This window comes from Paramormyrops kingsleyae, chromosome 12, assembly GCF_048594095.1.
Source record: "Paramormyrops kingsleyae isolate MSU_618 chromosome 12, PKINGS_0.4, whole genome shotgun sequence".
Taxonomy (NCBI): domain Eukaryota; kingdom Metazoa; phylum Chordata; class Actinopteri; order Osteoglossiformes; family Mormyridae; genus Paramormyrops; species Paramormyrops kingsleyae.
In genome coordinates, this window is record NC_132808.1 from 18,057,331 (window position 1) to 18,075,580 (window position 18,250).

At 45.4% G+C, this 18,250-nt stretch overlaps 1 protein-coding gene and 1 long non-coding RNA gene across 2 annotated transcripts; one reads left to right on the top strand and one right to left on the bottom strand.

Moving 5' to 3' along the window:
* Positions 1 to 240: 240 nt before the first annotated feature.
* Positions 241 to 17,997, bottom strand: LOC111842615 (RNA-binding protein with multiple splicing-like). The gene is made up of 9 exons (XM_023809413.2): positions 17,457 to 17,997; positions 10,612 to 10,689; positions 9,931 to 9,969; positions 8,295 to 8,357; positions 5,468 to 5,618; positions 3,241 to 3,368; positions 3,065 to 3,134; positions 1,220 to 1,321; positions 241 to 555 (listed from the first exon to the last, which is right to left on the bottom strand). The coding sequence occupies exons 1-7, from the start codon at positions 17,502 to 17,504 to the stop codon at positions 3,072 to 3,074; spliced, it is 570 nt and encodes a 189-aa protein (XP_023665181.2). The 5' UTR covers positions 17,505 to 17,997; the 3' UTR covers positions 241 to 555; positions 1,220 to 1,321; positions 3,065 to 3,071.
* On the top strand, positions 13,004 to 15,676 carry LOC111842616 (uncharacterized). Its single transcript, XR_002837955.2, has 3 exons — positions 13,004 to 13,225; positions 13,877 to 14,002; positions 14,271 to 15,676. It is a non-coding gene; the product is annotated as an uncharacterized lncRNA (long non-coding RNA).
* Positions 17,998 to 18,250: the final 253 nt, after the last annotated feature.

The window sequence follows — 18,250 nt, forward strand, 5'->3', positions numbered from 1 at the left end:
GAAGTGTTCATGGCACCAAGGCTGTTAATAATGCCTTTCTTGGCTTCTTTGTTCACAGTAATCATACACATTTCTGCAATAGCCCGAGTACTTAAAAAAAAAACGGGGCTGTTAAATCCACAGATTTCAAAGTACTCAACTTACACCGAATCCCATTCCATGGTACAATGACTTTTGCCCCGATGGACATAGCAAACAGACTCTACGGTTTGTGTACACCTCATTCACTGCAGTACCATGTCAGAGAAGAGTGATTTTAATAATGAACCTCGCAAATATTAAGCACCACACAACAGAATAAAACATTCAGAACAATTACTTAATATAAAAATACCTGTGATTCTTCTTAGCGCATCTAAAACTGTACAACATTGCTTTGGCAAAGTCGTACTCCAATATGTCATACGTAATAAGGATGGCAATAATAATTATTATTATATTAAGAAGGATTACTAGTACAGTTCTTTGGGGAGTAACAGCTATGAGAGCACATGGGGTTGATGTGTGATGGGACAGGAGTCTTGAAGGTCTTGAGGCCCAGGGAGGGGCAGTGGCCTGCAAGAGTCATGGATAGACATGTCACCATCGACCCCCCTACCATGTCCATATCAAAGTACTGGGAAGGGGCTGGAGGGCTTGAACGATCATATATTCACAGGGAGCATGAACTAATATCTCCTATAAAACATAATGAACAGGAGTGTAAGCACTGATAAACTAATCTCCTGTATGGTCAAAACCAGTGCTTGAAGTGGGCTGGTACTCACCAGTACACGGTACCAGCACCGATTTGTTTTTCTCTTCAAAGTACCTGCTTCTCTTAGTATCTGCTGGTACTGAGTAAGAAGGGGAGCACCGGCACCTGGTGCCGAGTAGGAAGGGGAGCACCGGCACCTGGTGCCGAGTAACAAGGGGAGCTGGGGCACCTGGTGCCGAGTAACAAGGGGAGCACCGGCACCTGTTTTCCCTTCTTCAAGCATTGGTCAAACCCTCCATTTATAAACTGATTTTCATACCAACAAGTAGAGTAGGAAGACTTCAGAGAATATGTCTAACTTACCTGACACATTTAATCTAAATAACTTACAGTAGAGGAAAGGGTGTACTTCCTGGGATTCAAACCCACAAGCTTGACATTATTAACACAACACTACTTCGTGAGCTATAGGAGCTCAGACTTTTAAAATGGACATTACTGATATATAAGACTGAAACTCACCAATAAGTCCACGCTATTGTTAATTGGATCAGGTATCCACCCAGTCGGACATCAGATCAACACCATCAAGACCAACTGTGGACGCCATCACACACCAGAAACCTGAAAGAAGTGACTCCTTTAGATTTTCTCCATTTCACAGCAGAAACATAACATACATGAGTGAAATGCAGTCCACCACTCAGCAGGAACAGTGCAAACAAAATAAACCCTTAGGAAATCTGTGCAAAGTGTTCTGTCCTTCCTGGTACCTTAAGGGCAGAAGAGAGTGTAGCACTCGTCTGTAAATACTGAGGGCAGAATCATAGGAAACTGAAGGATTTTGGTTACATGGATTTGGTGATAAAAGGTGATAAAAAAAACCATCTAAAAGAATAATGGACAGCATAACAAAACCTTTTTTTGGTTCATGGCAACATGTTTAATCGCCCATAATGCTCTGGCAACCCTTTATGGTTAATCACATGCCACCTCAACCTGGTGCAGGTCCTTGGGCTGGATAAACTGCGGTGTGAACATCTGCTTTGGCAACCCAAACACGCCTCACGGAAGCCAGCTTTTGCTACTTGCAAGTGTTCAGAACAGGAAAGATGATGAGTACAGATAGAGTAATAGGTCTTTTGAGAAATGACCGAAATGTCCCATCATTCTCTGAGGGGCAAATATATTCACAAGGAGCGATAAGGAGATCATTTCTTAAGCTGTCTCCAGTTTTCATCCCCCTTTCTTCTACCCCACCGAGGATGGACAGCATATGATCTAGTAGGCCACGGAGCTCACACCAATCAACACCCCTTCCTTCCCAGGCACCCCTGCTTTTTCCCATCACCCCCTGGGAATCTAAGAAGCATGTCCTTTCTTGCAGACGCTTCAGCAGCCCGGAGTGGCCTTGAGATCTGACAGATCCGTAGTATCGACAGTGACAATGTCATTGTGAACTATTTTATTCAATAACTGGCCTAACATTGATCCTGGCAGTACGTAATATGGGTTCGGTTACAGGGAAGTGAAGAGGACTTGAATGACACTACATTCTGTCACCATGGGTTAAATTTTTACCTTGACATTCGAAGCTACTTTAAATATGTAGTTTACCAGACATTTTCCTTGAAAGTTCATGGTCTGGGCCAGTTCAGCATATGGACATTTGAGCACATGCCCAGGGGCTCCACACCCTCGGGGGGCACCGAGCACTGCACCCCCCCCCCCCATCACTGAAAAGCATGTTTACCCTGTATTTGATGCATTTCTTAATTTCTTAATTTTGCAAGCCACCGATCAGCTCAGTTATATTCCGTTTTCTTAGCCATCTCGAATCAAGATGGAGAGATGTCAACAACATAGTGAGTATACAAAGAAAAATTAAAAAACTTAAAAAAGAAAAGGAATGAAGAAATATCGTTACCATCCAAAATCTGCCAGCAATTATTTAACTACAGCAGAGTCCTCAGGTTTACTTAGTTGGAACTAGATGCTGTTTCTTTTATTCAGTTATTTTATTGAATAACTTTAGTGTGGCTTATTGTACACTTTGTTCAGATTTTAGCCTTTTTACATTTAGTTGACGCTTTATCCATAGTGATATACAGGTCATGCCTATTATCTACCAACTGATGACAGATGTACTACACACTGAGCAGCTCACTGGGTCAATCAGGGCCTTGTTTCTCAAACCAGTCCACTGACACTGATGGTTTTTACTAGGCTGACTCTGTGTCTATTCCGGGCCGGGAGAGCGATGAGAGACACGAGCGCGGTCTGGTCTTGGTGAGCCTTGTTTTGCGTGGCAGGACAGCAGATAGAAGCTAAAGCTGAGTGGTGTGGATGGAGGGTTCTGCTACTCACCCAGATATCAGCAGAACTGCCTGGACTTCCATCCCTGAGGGAACCCGTCCGCAGGAGGGAGCCAGGGAATCTGCAGCCAGACGTCGTATATTTTGGAGTAAAGGTCATCAGGCGGTTACTGCATTATGGAGGGGAGGGTTTGGGCGGGGAGCGAAGCCGGGGGCTGACGCGCTCACCTGGGCGTGCAGGCCGGAGGGGTACGTGAGAGCGGCGGGGAGGCCGGGGGACAGTTCCGCGGGGTACAGGGGGTAGGGCGCCCACACGTCTATGCCGCCGGGGTAGAGAGCGGGCACCGTCAGCTCATCTTGAAAACAAGAAGGAACATGCTCAGGGTGTGTGTGTTTGTGTGTGTGTGTGTGGGGGGGGGGGGTTCAGCACTGAGCATGGAGACAAGCAGAAGGAACCAGAGGCTGCTGTAGGCCCCCTCATTCATCCAATCAGAGAGGACTTCAGTATTGACTCCTCCAATAAAACCTCTTGTTTTCAGGCCTGCTATGTAAACACACTATCCCACAGGAATATATTTTGCCTTTTCCCTCAACCACACCATGCAGCTGTCTTCCGTCTCCATAGTCTGGGCTTTTCTACTGGCTCCGCTCAGCTCAGGTGGTTCTTCAGTAAGGGAGGGCTGATATTTGAGTGGGGGGGGGGGGAGCTTGGGGGGAGGGCTGAAACACTCCTGTGGGTTGGGTAAGTGTGTGGTATGTCAGCCCCAAAACACACAAACACGCTCGATGCCACGCACGCACACATTCCGTGTTTCCCCAATGGAAGGCAACACTGCACGTCAACGCAGGCCAAACGTTCGCTTGAACTCACTCCAGACACTCCTGCCCAAAGGGGTGTACAATCAGAACACGACTTCCATCTCACCTGCTAGCCAGGCAATTATGTCATGGTTGCGGCTAATCGTTTCCTTTCCATGTATCTCTTGGAGGAACTGAGGACGGTGGTCGCAGATTTAATGTGAGATTGACGCTCGAGGCACGATCATTTGGCAAAAATGCAGTGCACTGAAGAGGATGCCTGAACACAGCTGTGGATGCCAGCTACAGGCTGTTTACGAAATGCCTAAATATTTATTTGGGGGCTGCTAAAGTGCAGGACAATTTGGTATGACAGCGCGGATCCTTTGGTCCTTCAAAAATACAGACACTTGCTTAACATTTGTTTGTATGGTAAATTCAAAGTGTCTTAGCAACACAGCTAATAGCAATTAGCCAGTTATGCTATTAAGTGCACTGGAGCTATTTAAGTTAAACATTAACAAACTGTCTTCCCATCCTGGGACTTAGTAACTGGAAGACCAGCTGCAGCCCTAGTGCATTGTTAAGTCTGGAAAGTTTACTGAAAGTCAAACTCCAGGAGTAATGAGCGTCACATCATGACCTGTGAAATTCATCCATGCATTTTCCATGATCATTTATCCAGTACAGAGTTCTGGACAGCCTGGACCATATCCCAGGATGCCCGGGGCAGGGGGCACTCTGAACAGGAGGCCAGTATGTCACAGTGTGCACACACACACACACACACACACGTTGGGTATACCTATCGTTATGGGGACCACTCATTCACTTCTATGGGAAAAATGCTAACGCTAGCTATGACAACCTTAAGCCCCAACCAGCCCTAATCATAACCATAAGTAACCAAGCAAAATACAAGAGTTTTTGCATTTTTAGTTCTTGCATACACATTTGCGCTGTCACAACAATCGATAGTTTCATGTATCGTATCAGTAACAGAATGTGTACTTGCGTACCAGTTATGTGCATCTCTGGATACAGATAAGCACTGTTATATGACAAATTCTATATCATCATCATGCAAATCAACTCTTTCGCTGAATATCTGATGCATATGGTTGCAAAAATAGGAAATTACAATTGCTTAATTTAAAATGTATGCATAAAATAATATATCATGTACAGTATGTTCTGAACAGCTCAGACAAAACTGAAACTGGAAACTGAATCAAAACAGGAAATATTCATACATTATCCTAAAACTGACTATTTAAATAAACAAAAGCTATAAACCTATAGATAAACCCATAAAACCGACATTTGGTGAAGGTATCAGTTGTAAAACTTCTTTCATAAATACCCATTGGAACCAAAACACACAAAATGACAACATCATCTTTTAGGTCTAGAAGATGTAGAGAAACTCAAGAACAACAGACACTCAGTAATAAACATAGTTCCCTTGTATACAACTATACCATACATACAATGGATATGTGCACTGTACTGAATCACCCAAAGAACGACATTATACACTATAAACACACACATATACAGTGATACTCATGTGGTCTGCTCCATTGTTATTGTGGGCGGGGGGAGGGGCTTTTAACAGCAAGGGGGGTTCCACACCGGCAACGATAAGGTTACTCACAAGGGTCCCTGCTGATGAACTGAGGGCCGGGGCTCTGCCGGGAGGCGGGGGGATTGGGAGTGCCCACCAGCTTACTCTTGGCCATCTTGGTGTTGGCTTTCGCGAACTCTAGGCGCAAGGTCTGCGGGATCTCGGGATCAAAGCGGATTCCCTGAAAGTAGCACAAGTTTGACGTTAAAAATGAAGATGGGAGGTCTGGATCGGGGGTCTTTCCTATCCACCGCCATTAACGTAGGCCCCATTGTTTCCATACAAAGAAATCACACAACGACAAATCCACTAATATGCGGTTGTCTCAAACTGCGAGGAGTTGAGTCTAGAGTCAAACTACCAACACGTACAATTAGAAACAAAACCCATCTGCTTTTCATTGCCTGATTAACTTGGTAATGTCCTGAAAATGCCTGGTGATGCAAGAGCCGTTGTGGTGTTTACAAGCATGGTGGTCTGCATGTGAGCTGAACACTCATGTTGCCTCTAAAGAGCGATTAATCTAGCTAAGACCATCCCGCTCATAGAGAGATATCATGCTTAAACACACGAACCGCTGTGAGCTCAGTGTGCCAGGCATTTCGTTACTGTCACAGTCCAAACCTTCCCTCGTCCCTCAAAGTAAACTGACAACAAGCAGACCTTAGCAGGCTACTAAATAATGATCACAATGATATTTTGGAAATGAGCTGCCCCCTGTTTTTGCCTGCTGACTCCAAACAGCTGCTTTACAGTTATGGTAGACTTTCTGCTGAGAATTCTCTGGAAGTATCTTTACTCAGAAATCGCTCCGGTAAAAACCTTTTAACTCACTCTGCTAAGAAAATGACGCCCTGATCCAAATACACAGCATGCAAATGTCTTTAGCAGTGACTGTAAATATCCTTTACGTACACACCGAGTCGCGTGATGACATCACCAGCATGACATCATGACTCATCATAGTCCTTCATACATCACTGTAATGATATCATAGCATGTGAAACACTGTATCAGCTGTACTTCAGTCTTCTGGACATACTGCAACATGGCAGAATATGCATGTCCTCATGTTTTTTTATGTTTTCTGGAGCCTACAACTAGACTAAAAACACTGCCGCTCAAGTTAACAAATCGCCTTTAACTTGTATAGTGTGAGAGTGCCCCAAAATGGAGTGTTCATCTGCCTTATGCCCTACGCTACCTCCAATAGCCTGCAAGTCCCCCCCACCCACCCTGCACCCCTGACCAGGATAAATGGGTGGAAGATGGACCTGGCTTCCCGTTCAGGGTGAATGGTTAGATTGATGGTGTAAATGAAGTCTGCACACAGCACAGTCTGATGAAATCTGTGCCTTGTGTTGCAACCTTGAAGGACTACATACATGATCCAGTTCAGTCAAAATGTGTCTGTATACATACAGCACTGTGCAAAAGTCTTAGGCAGACAAAGAAAATGTTTTAAGCTATTTATCTGGGTAGTAAATGCATATGTGCTCAGAATGAAAAAGCAATGTAAAATTAAAACAAATGCAAATTAAAAATAATACAATAAAAACGATCAATAATTTTTTCTGTTCTCCAAAAAGTCATTGATATCTTGTTGGATGGCTAGATGAACATGGCTTTGGTTCCTAAACCTTCTCCTCAGAGGCACCTCAGCCATTCTATGTGTTTGATAAATAGTGAATGGAAGAAATAGGATGGTGATAGATCTGATTTGAGATAATTGTCTTTTTGCCTATCCTATCTTGCTCTCCGTGAGACACACAAACACATATACAACATAGTATATAATTCACTGATGAAGTAATTCGTTAAATTCGCTTATCTAAACATGGTTTGCTAGTGGTCGAATCAAAAAATGCATTTGATTACTAAGCTGACACACTTTGGCTCTTTGACCGATGTAATATCACGGTTTTGCACCAATATGGAGATCATTTAAACATAAATTTCTTTGACTGCCTAAGACTCTCGCAAAGTATTGTAGCCTAAAGTAAATCAAGACATGCAGGACACTTTAGGCATGAATTCCTGCCACACAACTACATACATCTGATCAGCTAAGTGGGATCTTAACAGCTGGTGAGAGCTGAGAATAGTTCTGCCGAAATCAAATAATAATAATCCTCTTGGTCCATAATCATGGGAGACTGATTGCCATAATCGTTTTCTCTGCTCTGTGCTCTGCTCCCACAAAGGTGTAAGTGTTACCTCCACGCCTGACACTATACTATATCATACTCATGCCGTACTGGAACACCGAAGGGTTTCAGTGATTCTTTGCCACCGTCCTTTGCTAAGACCCCAAGATAAAAGAAGAACCCACATTCTGTCTTTCTGGGAGGCTGTCAGACATAAGGGTTCTTCCCACATTATTTGACACACTTCATGGGCAAAGCCCATTGTCTCGATGGTCAGGTAACACGCACACACAGAGTACGCACACACAGGGTACGCACACACAGGGTACGCACACACAGAGCACGCACACACAGAGCACGCACACACAGAGCACGCACACACAGAGCACGCACACACAGGGCACGCACACACAGGGTACGCACACACAGGGTACGCACACACAGGGTACGCACACACAGGGTACGCACACACAGGGTACGCACACACAGAGCACGCACACACAGAGTACGCACACACAGGGTACGCACACACAGAGCACGCACACACAGAGCACGCACACACAGGGTACGCACACACAGGGTACGCACACACAGAGTACGCACACACAGAGCACGCACACACAGGGTACGCACACACAGGGTACGCACACACAGGGTACGCACACACAGGGTACGCACACACAGGGTACGCACACACAGGGTACGCTTACGTTTAGTGCGTTCTTTGCTGCTTCTGCCTCCGATCGACTGTCAAAACTGACAAATCCCACAGGCTGAAAACAGAATGAGAAAGAGAAGAACATAAGGTTTGACAGAGCAAATGAAATTGAAGAGCAAGTTTCCAAAACTGAGTCAACAGGATACATCTTCGAGAAAACTGTGGACTTGGGAATATAACAGTAGGTCTTTGTTGGATTACATGAGCACTGAGTGAGTTTTGGATCCCAGTACTGTAACATCTCAAAAGCAACACAAAAAAGGTCTGTGTGAGTTTTGGAAATTTGCTCCTCAACTGTCACCATGGGGGGGGGGGGGGGGGGGGTAGCTTGAACCTGACAACAGCGGCCCAGGTCTGCGGTTATATACACCCAGGTTTCAGTTACAGGTGAACGAAGGAGGACTGGAAGAATGGGATCCTGGAAGTATCCGGAATCTCAGTCTACAGCCTCCCAGCAACCCAGAGTGGACGAAGAGAGGGGGGAGGAGCCTAATAAAACAAGGGCCTGTCATCACGCCCTGCTGGGGGCTACACTGCTGGGTGGGAGTATACAATGAGAGTAAAAATAGAAGGCCGGAGACATACCGCTATATATGGAGAAGGCAGCACTGCGGAGCTGAGCCCAGGAATTGGGCTGTTTGCTATACTTTGTGGGAATGGGGGCAGCTGAAATGCCCCAGAAGAATGGACGCTAAAACATAGCGATGAAGTGCCTGTGATGTCACCCTAGCAACGTCGTCACGGCCGTCTATATCAAGTCATTTGTGCGAATTCTCTCGCTAAAGCCCTCCCCGACTCTGGTCTCCGTATCACGTCGAGTAGCCGAAAGGGACTTTCCATCTCACGCTCGCTCCTCTTCTGCTCACTTCAGCGTCTTGTTTATTTTTAATTTCTTGAGTTACATCTCCTACGCGTTCCGCTGAAATTCCACCCAAAGAACTCCTCTGATGAAACGGACACACACGGATGAACCAGAACCGCGGCCCCTCAGTGACCCCTCTTGAAAAACACCCTCCCCCCAATCCCGACGGCTTCCTCCAGAAAGTGCCGCCAAGTTAGCCAAGCAGCTAACACCTATCAGACGGACTGGATCCTTCCTGACAGCACTAATTTACATCCGCGTTATAAAAAAACAACACCACCTAATCTAATACAAGGTATAAAATACTTTTGAAAAAGACAGTCTCTCTTTGAAAAAGGGTCACCAGGGTAACCCTGCATTTTAAGAAAAATTCATGATGCAATATAAATACATTAACGCATGACAACCAAATAACTAACCAAGTATACATGCTATATTCGGAATGCTCTGTAAGCTGCCACACTTTGTTCAACGAAACCTTCAGCGATCACATCTCAGCACTTATTTACTATTTACTGTTCCGTCCAATGGCTGAACTCCCACCTGATGAGAAAGCCGCCAGAGTGACGACGCCAACCTTTCTGTGCCTCCCGGCCCGAAATATAGGCCCGCGTTTACCTCCCGCCTCCCTGCCTGGCCCGATGTTTTGCTTAAGGTTCACTAAAAAAACCTCAGAGTATCTGTGATAAATGATACTTCAGCAGTGGCCAAGGGCAGCCGCGGGGCCGTCGTGAACCTCGCTGCCACCCAATTACTCCACACTTACCTGCTTGGAGGTGAGCTTTATCAGGGAGCCCTCGTAACCCTGAAAGGAAATGACAAAGCACGCTGTGAAACCTGTAAAGCCTGAATAGTTATTTAAAAAGAGCAGACACAGCAGCACCGGCCCCGGGGCGCGGAAACGGGGTGACCCCCCCCCCCCATCTCTGCTGGGGAAGTGGGACACGATCAGGGGGGTCAGCTTGCGGTGATCGACCGAGTCGACAGGGGCAGCTCTCAGATTGAGGCACCATGAGGGTGAGCGCCCCCTGCTGTCAGTGGACGGTGCTTTACCTGGAGTGTGGCATGCAGATGTGAGGTTTGGAGATGAAGCTCAGGTGTGCGCGTGCGCACACACACACACACACAGCTAACCTAAGGTACCTGATTGAGACCTATATGCTGTATGTGCAGTTAATCAAATCCAGTTATATTTGTGTGTGTGTGTGTGTGTGTGTGTGCTCTCTCTCACTCAGGGTCAATTTCTGACACCAAAGTCGAATGGGGTTACATCTACGTTCTGGTATCTGAAGCCCCTAATCCAAGCTCCAAGCATGCAGCTTGAGAATGAGGGGAGGAAGAGAGAGGAGCAGATGTTCAGCATGAAAAACAGCATCTGCTCAAAAAAAAACCCAAAAAACTTATACAAAAGCACAGACAATAGTGTGATCCTGGGGACAAAACTTACCTTAAATGGCCTGAAGAGCAGGTACAGCTCCCGGGGCTTGATGTCCAGAGGCAGGCCGCTGACGAACAGCGTTCGCACCTACAGGCAGAGAGAGGGTTGGTGGGGGCCAGAACTGCAGAGATTTTATCATTCCAGGACAAACATTTTCCCTTTACAAAGATGGGAATGTGCACAAGGCTCCTTTAACAGAAGGGGATGTTCAACAAGGACCAGAACCTCCTCCCCGCCGATGACCATTTACTCCCCTCACAAAAACCACGTCCTGGGAATGTTTATCACTGCCTCCCCCCCCCCCCCCTTCTCTTATCAGCTCAAACAAAGCAACCATCAATCACCAGAGGCATCACAAGGCCCTTAATGAACCCGAACAAGCCCCAAATCATTAGTTTGGATGTTTTAACAATCATGTTCACAGTTTATGATCCAAGGATGTCTTAAGATCCTAGCAACACTACCGTCAGTCCCCAAACTGGAGGGACGTGACAAAAATATATATGGTAAGGAACTTAAGCTTGCATTTCAAAGCCAACCCGGGGGATACTGCTAACTTATTGGTAAGACAAATTTACGGGGAAAACCATGTCTGATTTCTCTTTGTAGAGATATAGTGGGTGGTACAGCATTGTTGTCTCACACCTCCAGGGTGGTTAATAGTGATACGTTATTCATGCCTAAGGGTCAGCCCCCCTGAAGCTGGGGGTTAAGGGTCTTGCTCAAGGGCCCACAGACATGCAACTATTTTTCTCAGGCCAGACTTGAACCGAAAACCTCCTGATCGCGGGTAGAGAGGCTTAGCCTGCTGAGCCACAACACTATGTTTTGCTCTGGGCGTTTCTTCCAATTTTCTTCTGTCCCCTGGCAGTCCAAATACATGGGGTTAAGTGAACCGGCATTTGGGTCCGTGTGTGGCTCTTACCATGATCAGAAGGTTGCTAGTTCGAATCCCGTGGTAAGCAGAGTGATTTTAAGGGACTGGCTTATCCTGCTTTTGCAAATGCATATCTGCTAAATAAATGTAAAATCACCCTGCAGTGTGTTACATGTGTGTGCCGAGGATGTCCCCACGCCTCTGGCATAGGCTCCAGGCCCCTTGCAATACTACATTGGGTAAGCAACCAGATGACAGATTAATGGATTAAGATTGGAAATACAAATTTATCCACCAATCACATTTGACTAAGAAGAATAACTGTTCACTTCTGTCAAATCGTGTGCTACATTGAGAATTATTTTAAAATGCTATGACTTAAAATAAAACACAGGAATAAAAATCCCATAGTAGTCAGTGTATTAAGAAAGGTAGGACATATCTGCAAAACAACATGGCTGTTCCACCTTCGCTTGACTCAACAAGCCCATATTTTATAGGTCAGACAAATGTATAAAATTTGGGGGGAGGGCTTTTAAAACAAGCATGTCAGAGTTAACAAAGAGGCTCCCAAGGGGCCGGCATAAATAAAACGTTAACGCTGAGTTTAACTTTTAACTCCTCGTCACTTGAGTTGATTTCCCAGCCCTCCGGGGCACTCTGGGGGTGAATGAATCATTTACCATTTATGGAGATCCCACACGTACACGCTCACCGGACGAAAACACACAGCACGGGCGCGCGAGGAACCGCGCGGTGGTTACCAGGCAACGCTTCGCTGAACTCGCCGTGCCCCGACCCGGAGACGTCACATCCCATTACGGAGACCGAATCGGGGGTCTGTCTGCCGTCGTTTTATATCGTGATGCTACGGCTGTCGTCGGGCTGTCGGCTGCCTCTACTGTGACATCTCCTCCGTCTCCGTCGTCTGTGACGTCATCCGAGTCGAGCGAACGCGGACGCGAGCTTGAGGGGTGATCGCAGGGTCAGAATTTCACTCTGACAGGCTATTCGTCATCCAGGGGGGCAGGCGAGGCAAAAATTAACTCACCGTTTAAACAGAGGAGTGTTGCATGCACATTTAATGCCTTAAAAAGGGGAAAGCAGCCATGACGATATGCAGTTTGTACCAGAAACTCCAGCGCAGACCAGGTGGACCAGAGCAAGGCCTAATTACCGGCTTAAATCGGAGAGATTACGGTCCGCTGCCCCTTCAGCCGAGTCCAATTGCAAACAGAACTATGACCATAAAACCTTCACTCTACATCTAATTTAGCAATAAGCCTACAGAAGATTGTGTCCTCTTTGCTCTGCAGAGGTCTGCAGCAATGAGGAATGGCCATCGGCTGGCCCTACAGCCATTATTCACTGCATACCGGCCAAGCTCAGCTATAATGTCCGTTCTGCTCTTATAGACCCGGACAATACTGGACAGCAGGTGGTAACATATGCAGTCACGGTATACGGCAGTGTGGGTCTGACAATAACATTACCCTTTTTTTCTGGTGATAGCCACAACCTTAACTATCCTGAAATCTGTCACGATACGATACAACTGTATGACACTGTAGTGTTTTCTTCTATAAACAGAACCGTCCACATCTGTCCACCTTCTAGCTCCTCATCCCGTGTCAGCTGTTGGGGTGGGGAACTGGAGCAGGGAACAAGACCAATACGCCTTGGATAACATGCCGGTTATAAACAGCTCTTAGCCGGTTTCAGAGCCACTGTAAGAGTCCTTGGGAGGTGAGCCGAGGTCAGGAGACATCTGTATTGCCCATTGTGTGTGTGTGTGTGTGTGTGTGTGTGTGTGTGTGTGTGTGTGTGTGTGTGTGTGTGTGAGAGAGAGAGAGAGAGAGAGAGAGATCAGATATACATTACATTGTGGGGACAAAACCTGTTATTTTCACTTTGTGGGAATGATTATTTCAGAGTGGGTATGCATGTGTGTATGTGTGTGTCGATCTTGTGATGGACAAGCATCCCATCCAGGAGGTGCCTGGCCTAAGACTGACTGTAGGCTCACAATGATCCTCAATAGACAAGCGGTTATGGATGCTGACTGCTAAAATGAATTTTTGGCGATACATTTTGTTAATAACTTTAATGTGTTCATGTAATACAGTTTATATGATCTATCTATAGTCTTCCTGCATGAATTTACACACCTTCATTTAAATGATATCCCACAATATATATGAAAGTAATTTGATAGAAATAACCCAGATTATCGGTTAGTCTAGTTACTCACCAGAAACTTTACCTGCCCTCTGATTTTCAAGATCAGGTTATATATTTACCAGGGGGCGCTGTGACTCCATCCAATGGTTGTGTTAAACTTTAACAGAACATTAATAAAACATACTTTAACACACAGCATAAAACTTTTGACTCAAGGCTCAACACAACAGCCTCAGTGACTACTGGGAAACCAGGCTCTCTGACCTGCTTTGAACACAAACATCACCTGAGGATGGCAGGACCAGGGCAGGTCATTGACACAGTTTATACAGCTCACTGGAGGTACCACTGCACAGCCACTACACCTCCCTGATACACACTGGGAAACTGGTCAGGACGCATCACTTCCTGGTCAGGAATCAAACTCAGCACAAGAGGAGACATTCAACCCTAGAATTACGCAATGTGTGTACTTTTCAAAGAACTAAAAGTAACCAGTTACCACAACCATAATGTTTTGAATACTTAGGCTTACTCTGAAATGACAGAAAGGTTCACTGTAAAGTAGGCCACAACATGAGCTGACAGTAACCAGACATGTCCTGTGCAGCCTGGGACAGGCACCAGGCTCCCCAGGACCCTGACCAGGAGAAGCGGATGGATGGATGGTTAAATCTCCACCACGATTTTGTTTCAGTCAACCAGTTGAGTATAAAGAGTCACAGTGATAGAGTACTCAACACTTTCTGGACCTGAACTATCCATTTCTGGTTTTGGGTGATCTTTTGCACGGCATGTAATTGGTCTGCAAACCTACGGTAAGTCAACCACAGCCACAGGTAACACAGTGTAACCCAGACTGCACAGAATTCCTATGTAGGGTCAGCTGGACAGATGAAGAAGAGAACAAGACATTAGAGAAGGTGAGAGTAAGACTCTCCCCTATATGTGTGGAAAGCATGTGCGTTTGTTCATGTTATGTGTTTCTTTGTGTTATGGGACTTTTTAGTTAGCCTTTATATACTCTGTTGAGTTTGCCTTTGGTGAAGTCTTAACCTGACCAAGGGGAGGTTCTTATTGGCAGACCTTCTCCATGAAGATATACACGACCTAGTGACTTCTACCTGGGTCCCCTCGCAGTTTACTGGCTGCAGTCACGTTCAGATTCCGCGACTGCACCTGTGGGCTCTCTCGACCCATTCGTTAAGGCGGATATTCGAGTCAAACGACACGGCGCCAAACGTGAAGCGCGGCACACCCGGATGAGCTGGCAACGTCCTGGCATCCGACAGGGTCACGTTCAATGCATGTCAGAGATGTCTCAGCGTTCATGGGAACATAATCCTGTCCCGCTGCGGAAGTCACAGGTACCTAGCAACCATGGAATGCAAAACAGCAGCAACTTTCAGAATTATGAAATGCCAGAATCTAAACTAAAACTAAATTAAGATGGAATGGAAAGGCAGCTGAAGTACGCTACGGTGAGAAGGCATATTATGCGGCAGTGTATTGTAATTAAGCTCAGCTGATCCACCTTTCCGTCATTGTAAACTATTCGTTTTTCCACTGCAGTCAGCCTGATAGGCTCCCATGCCAAGCCGTGTTGACTTTTAAAATACTTTACATGGTGTGGTCAGCTAGTGGCCGAGATATGGTGACAATCCCCCTGGCTGTTTTATAAATAAACCCAACGAAGTGTGTGTGAGCTGATGCCACTTTACTTCTAACCCAAGTTTCCAGGCAGTCTTCAGTAAGCATTGCTGTCTTTGGGTGGAGAATGTGAGAAACGGCCGACTAGCACGGCTAGGCTGTTAATCCCTCATTCATATACGATATACTGGGAAACTGGGAGAAGAATCTAACCAGTAGCTAAAGAAAGCCCATAAATTCCCCTGAGGACCTGGTTCAGTTAAGTCTGCTTGGTTGTTTAGAGATTATTTACAGGAAAGCTTTCTTAGAATTGACCGTAGGCACCAATGGGATCGGAAGATGGGTGGATCTTCATGTGGTCTTATGCTGAATATCCAAGGTATGGTTAGGTTACTGGAGTAACTTTTGCTGGCAAGTGTTTTTCCTGCTTAGAACACTGCCCATATGAGAATGAATACAGGACCCGGGGTTTTGTGTAGTGTGCATCATGTAGTGTGCATCATGTAGTGTGCATCATGTGGAAACCATCTGTACTGTAGGTTAGATGAGTCTGCACTTATCTGGTGTCATTTCTGTGGATGAGATAAGACACTGACTATACTACCAAGCCCAGTTCAGCACTGCAACACTGCAAAAGTCTATTACAAGTCTATCAGAAACTGTGGTAAATGATACAGTGTGGTATGACATAAAGCCCTAAACCTTTCTGAAATTTGAACCTTTTGGCAGCTGAATCACAAAGGGGAGAAAATGGGATTTAGAAATATTGTGATTGATGTATTCTGAATGAAAGTTTCTTTTACTTTGTTTAAGAAATAGATCAGAAGAATGTGACTTCATTTTCCTTATATATTCTGGCAGAGCTGATGAGAAACCTTTGAAAGGCTTGGATGGACCTAATTAAACATGAAAATGAGCAATCGGTCTTGTTCATGGACTCAGGGTAGGAGATGACTCTGAGCAGCCTCCACAACCCCTAACTGGAGAGGCCTGGCTCTCTTCCCTGCCCCCTAGTACACTGTAGAGGAGATGAAAGGTCACAGCTGGACTGATCTCAGCTCAGTGAGGAATGCTGGAGTATTACTAATTAACCGCACCTGCGCTCCCATGAAGGTAGGAAACAATCGATACGTTCAGCACGGAGCAGGTGACCCACCCAGGCTTAACATGGACCGTAATCGGAGGCGGTCAATCTAAGTTTTCCATTGATGCGCTTTGACTTCTACTCTAAGGTGGAACCTCGTCATTTTAATCTTTTTTTAAAAAAAAAAAAAAAAAAACACACGTGAGCCCTTGATTACTGAATAATCTCACATATACAAATAAAATCATTCAAACACACAATATTTCCACTTCGCATCAACAGGAAAACTGAAAAGAGTTAATCCCTCATCCTACTCCAAGGAAACGATTTAGCACAAAATCTATTCACGCAAAGGAGTCTAAGAAATCAGACACCCCATTACGCAACCTAACACTCAGAAACTGGCCCGAAAAGCAGCGCTACTTTCCTCATTCTACCTTTTCAAAGTGGCGGCTTCATTCTGCGTTAGACGCTGCGGAAACCGCATTTTAAGTCGGTGCGGGAACAATAGTGACAGTGACATCTCCAATTGCCATGAAACCGATGCTGCTCTTCACCAGCGCAGGACCTGGACGCTTTTCAGAAGTAACACATAAGTACAGATGCTGCTCTCCCTGCCGCTGCCAGGCATGTATCTGACGAGTAATCTTACATTTTAAATTAAATCTTGTAGTCCATTCTTTTCTGGTACGAACGGATACTACCAACTGGTAGCATTAACTCTTAACATTCCACGTGGCGACAATAATTTGTAGCAAAAAAAAAAACTAATGTACGGTTGTAGCCTACATTTATATTCGAACAGCAACATAATACTAATTAAAATAATAATAATAATATTGAACAATAATAACGCAGGTGTATATAGTCCGCGCTCTGTGTGTGAAAAGTCCGATCATTTTAATTTATTCAGGCGGGGATGTAAGAAGTTAAAACAGAGAAACGAGTCCTACTATTTGAAATCAATCAATTCAATCGCTTATGACTTTCCAACTAATCTGCTTATGAAAGGTGGACCAGAAACGACAGCAGTCAGAAGAAAAGCAAACATAATCGCATTACCTCCTCTTCTTGGTTGCTGAATTCATTTGATCCAGCCTCTTTATCCATTATGTTGCGAGTCCCTTTGTACAGGATGGATTCTTGCAAATGTTACTTCTGCGGGCGGTGTTCTTTTTAAAAAATCAATAACCTAATAACAGCGTGTCTTTTCTTAGGTCGTAATAATTAGTGAAAATGGCAAACTCCAAGCGGAAAAAGAAACCCAACAGGCAGATGAGAGCGATGTCGGGCATCCAGCCCCCTCCGCACAGCGTTATTCCCGTAGTAGTGAAGTTGTCGCCGCTCCCCACGCCGCGGTCCCCTGCCTGCCCCACGCTGACTGCCCGGCACAGCCAGCTACCTTATCATGTCCCGATCGCTACATCAGCGTCAGGCTGTGCGTGGAGGGGGCCTTCGGCGTCTCTCTCGCTGGGAGGCTGACTGCGGGGCGGTGGCGCTGTTTCTCAAAGCGTTTTTGGGAACTCACCTTTGGAACAATAGCAAGGAAGTGAAGACCACACCCCGATACCAGGGACACTTACTTCCACGATCTTCTTCGTGGGGGGTCTGCGTTGTCTAGCGAGGCTAGATGAAAAGCATGCATATTTATGGTCTGACATTTATTATAAAGACAATTATAAAGACAAAGCAGCAAAAATATACATAACAGGCAATTTAAAACATGTATTGACAGACCTATTATTTTAATTCTGGCATAGTCTTGGTCTGGATGGAGCCTTTTAACATATTATATATAAACACTGGACATTTATAGCACCTTAAAGGATTTCTGCAAATCCAGTCTGCATCTATGA

Bases quoted from the DNA above. Each gene is read 5' to 3' on its own strand.
- LOC111842615 (XM_023809413.2), bottom strand. From the start codon at position 17,504: ATGGATAAAGAGGCTGGATCAAATGAATTCAGCAACCAAGAAGAGGAG. The intron at 8,358-9,930 runs GTAAGTGTGGAG...TTCTGTTTTCAG, and splicing joins TAAAGCTCACCTCCAAGCAG to CCTGTGGGATTTGTCAGTTT. The intron at 5,619-8,294 runs GTAAGCGTACCC...TGCTACTTTCAG, and splicing joins CAGCAAAGAACGCACTAAAC to GGAATCCGCTTTGATCCCGA.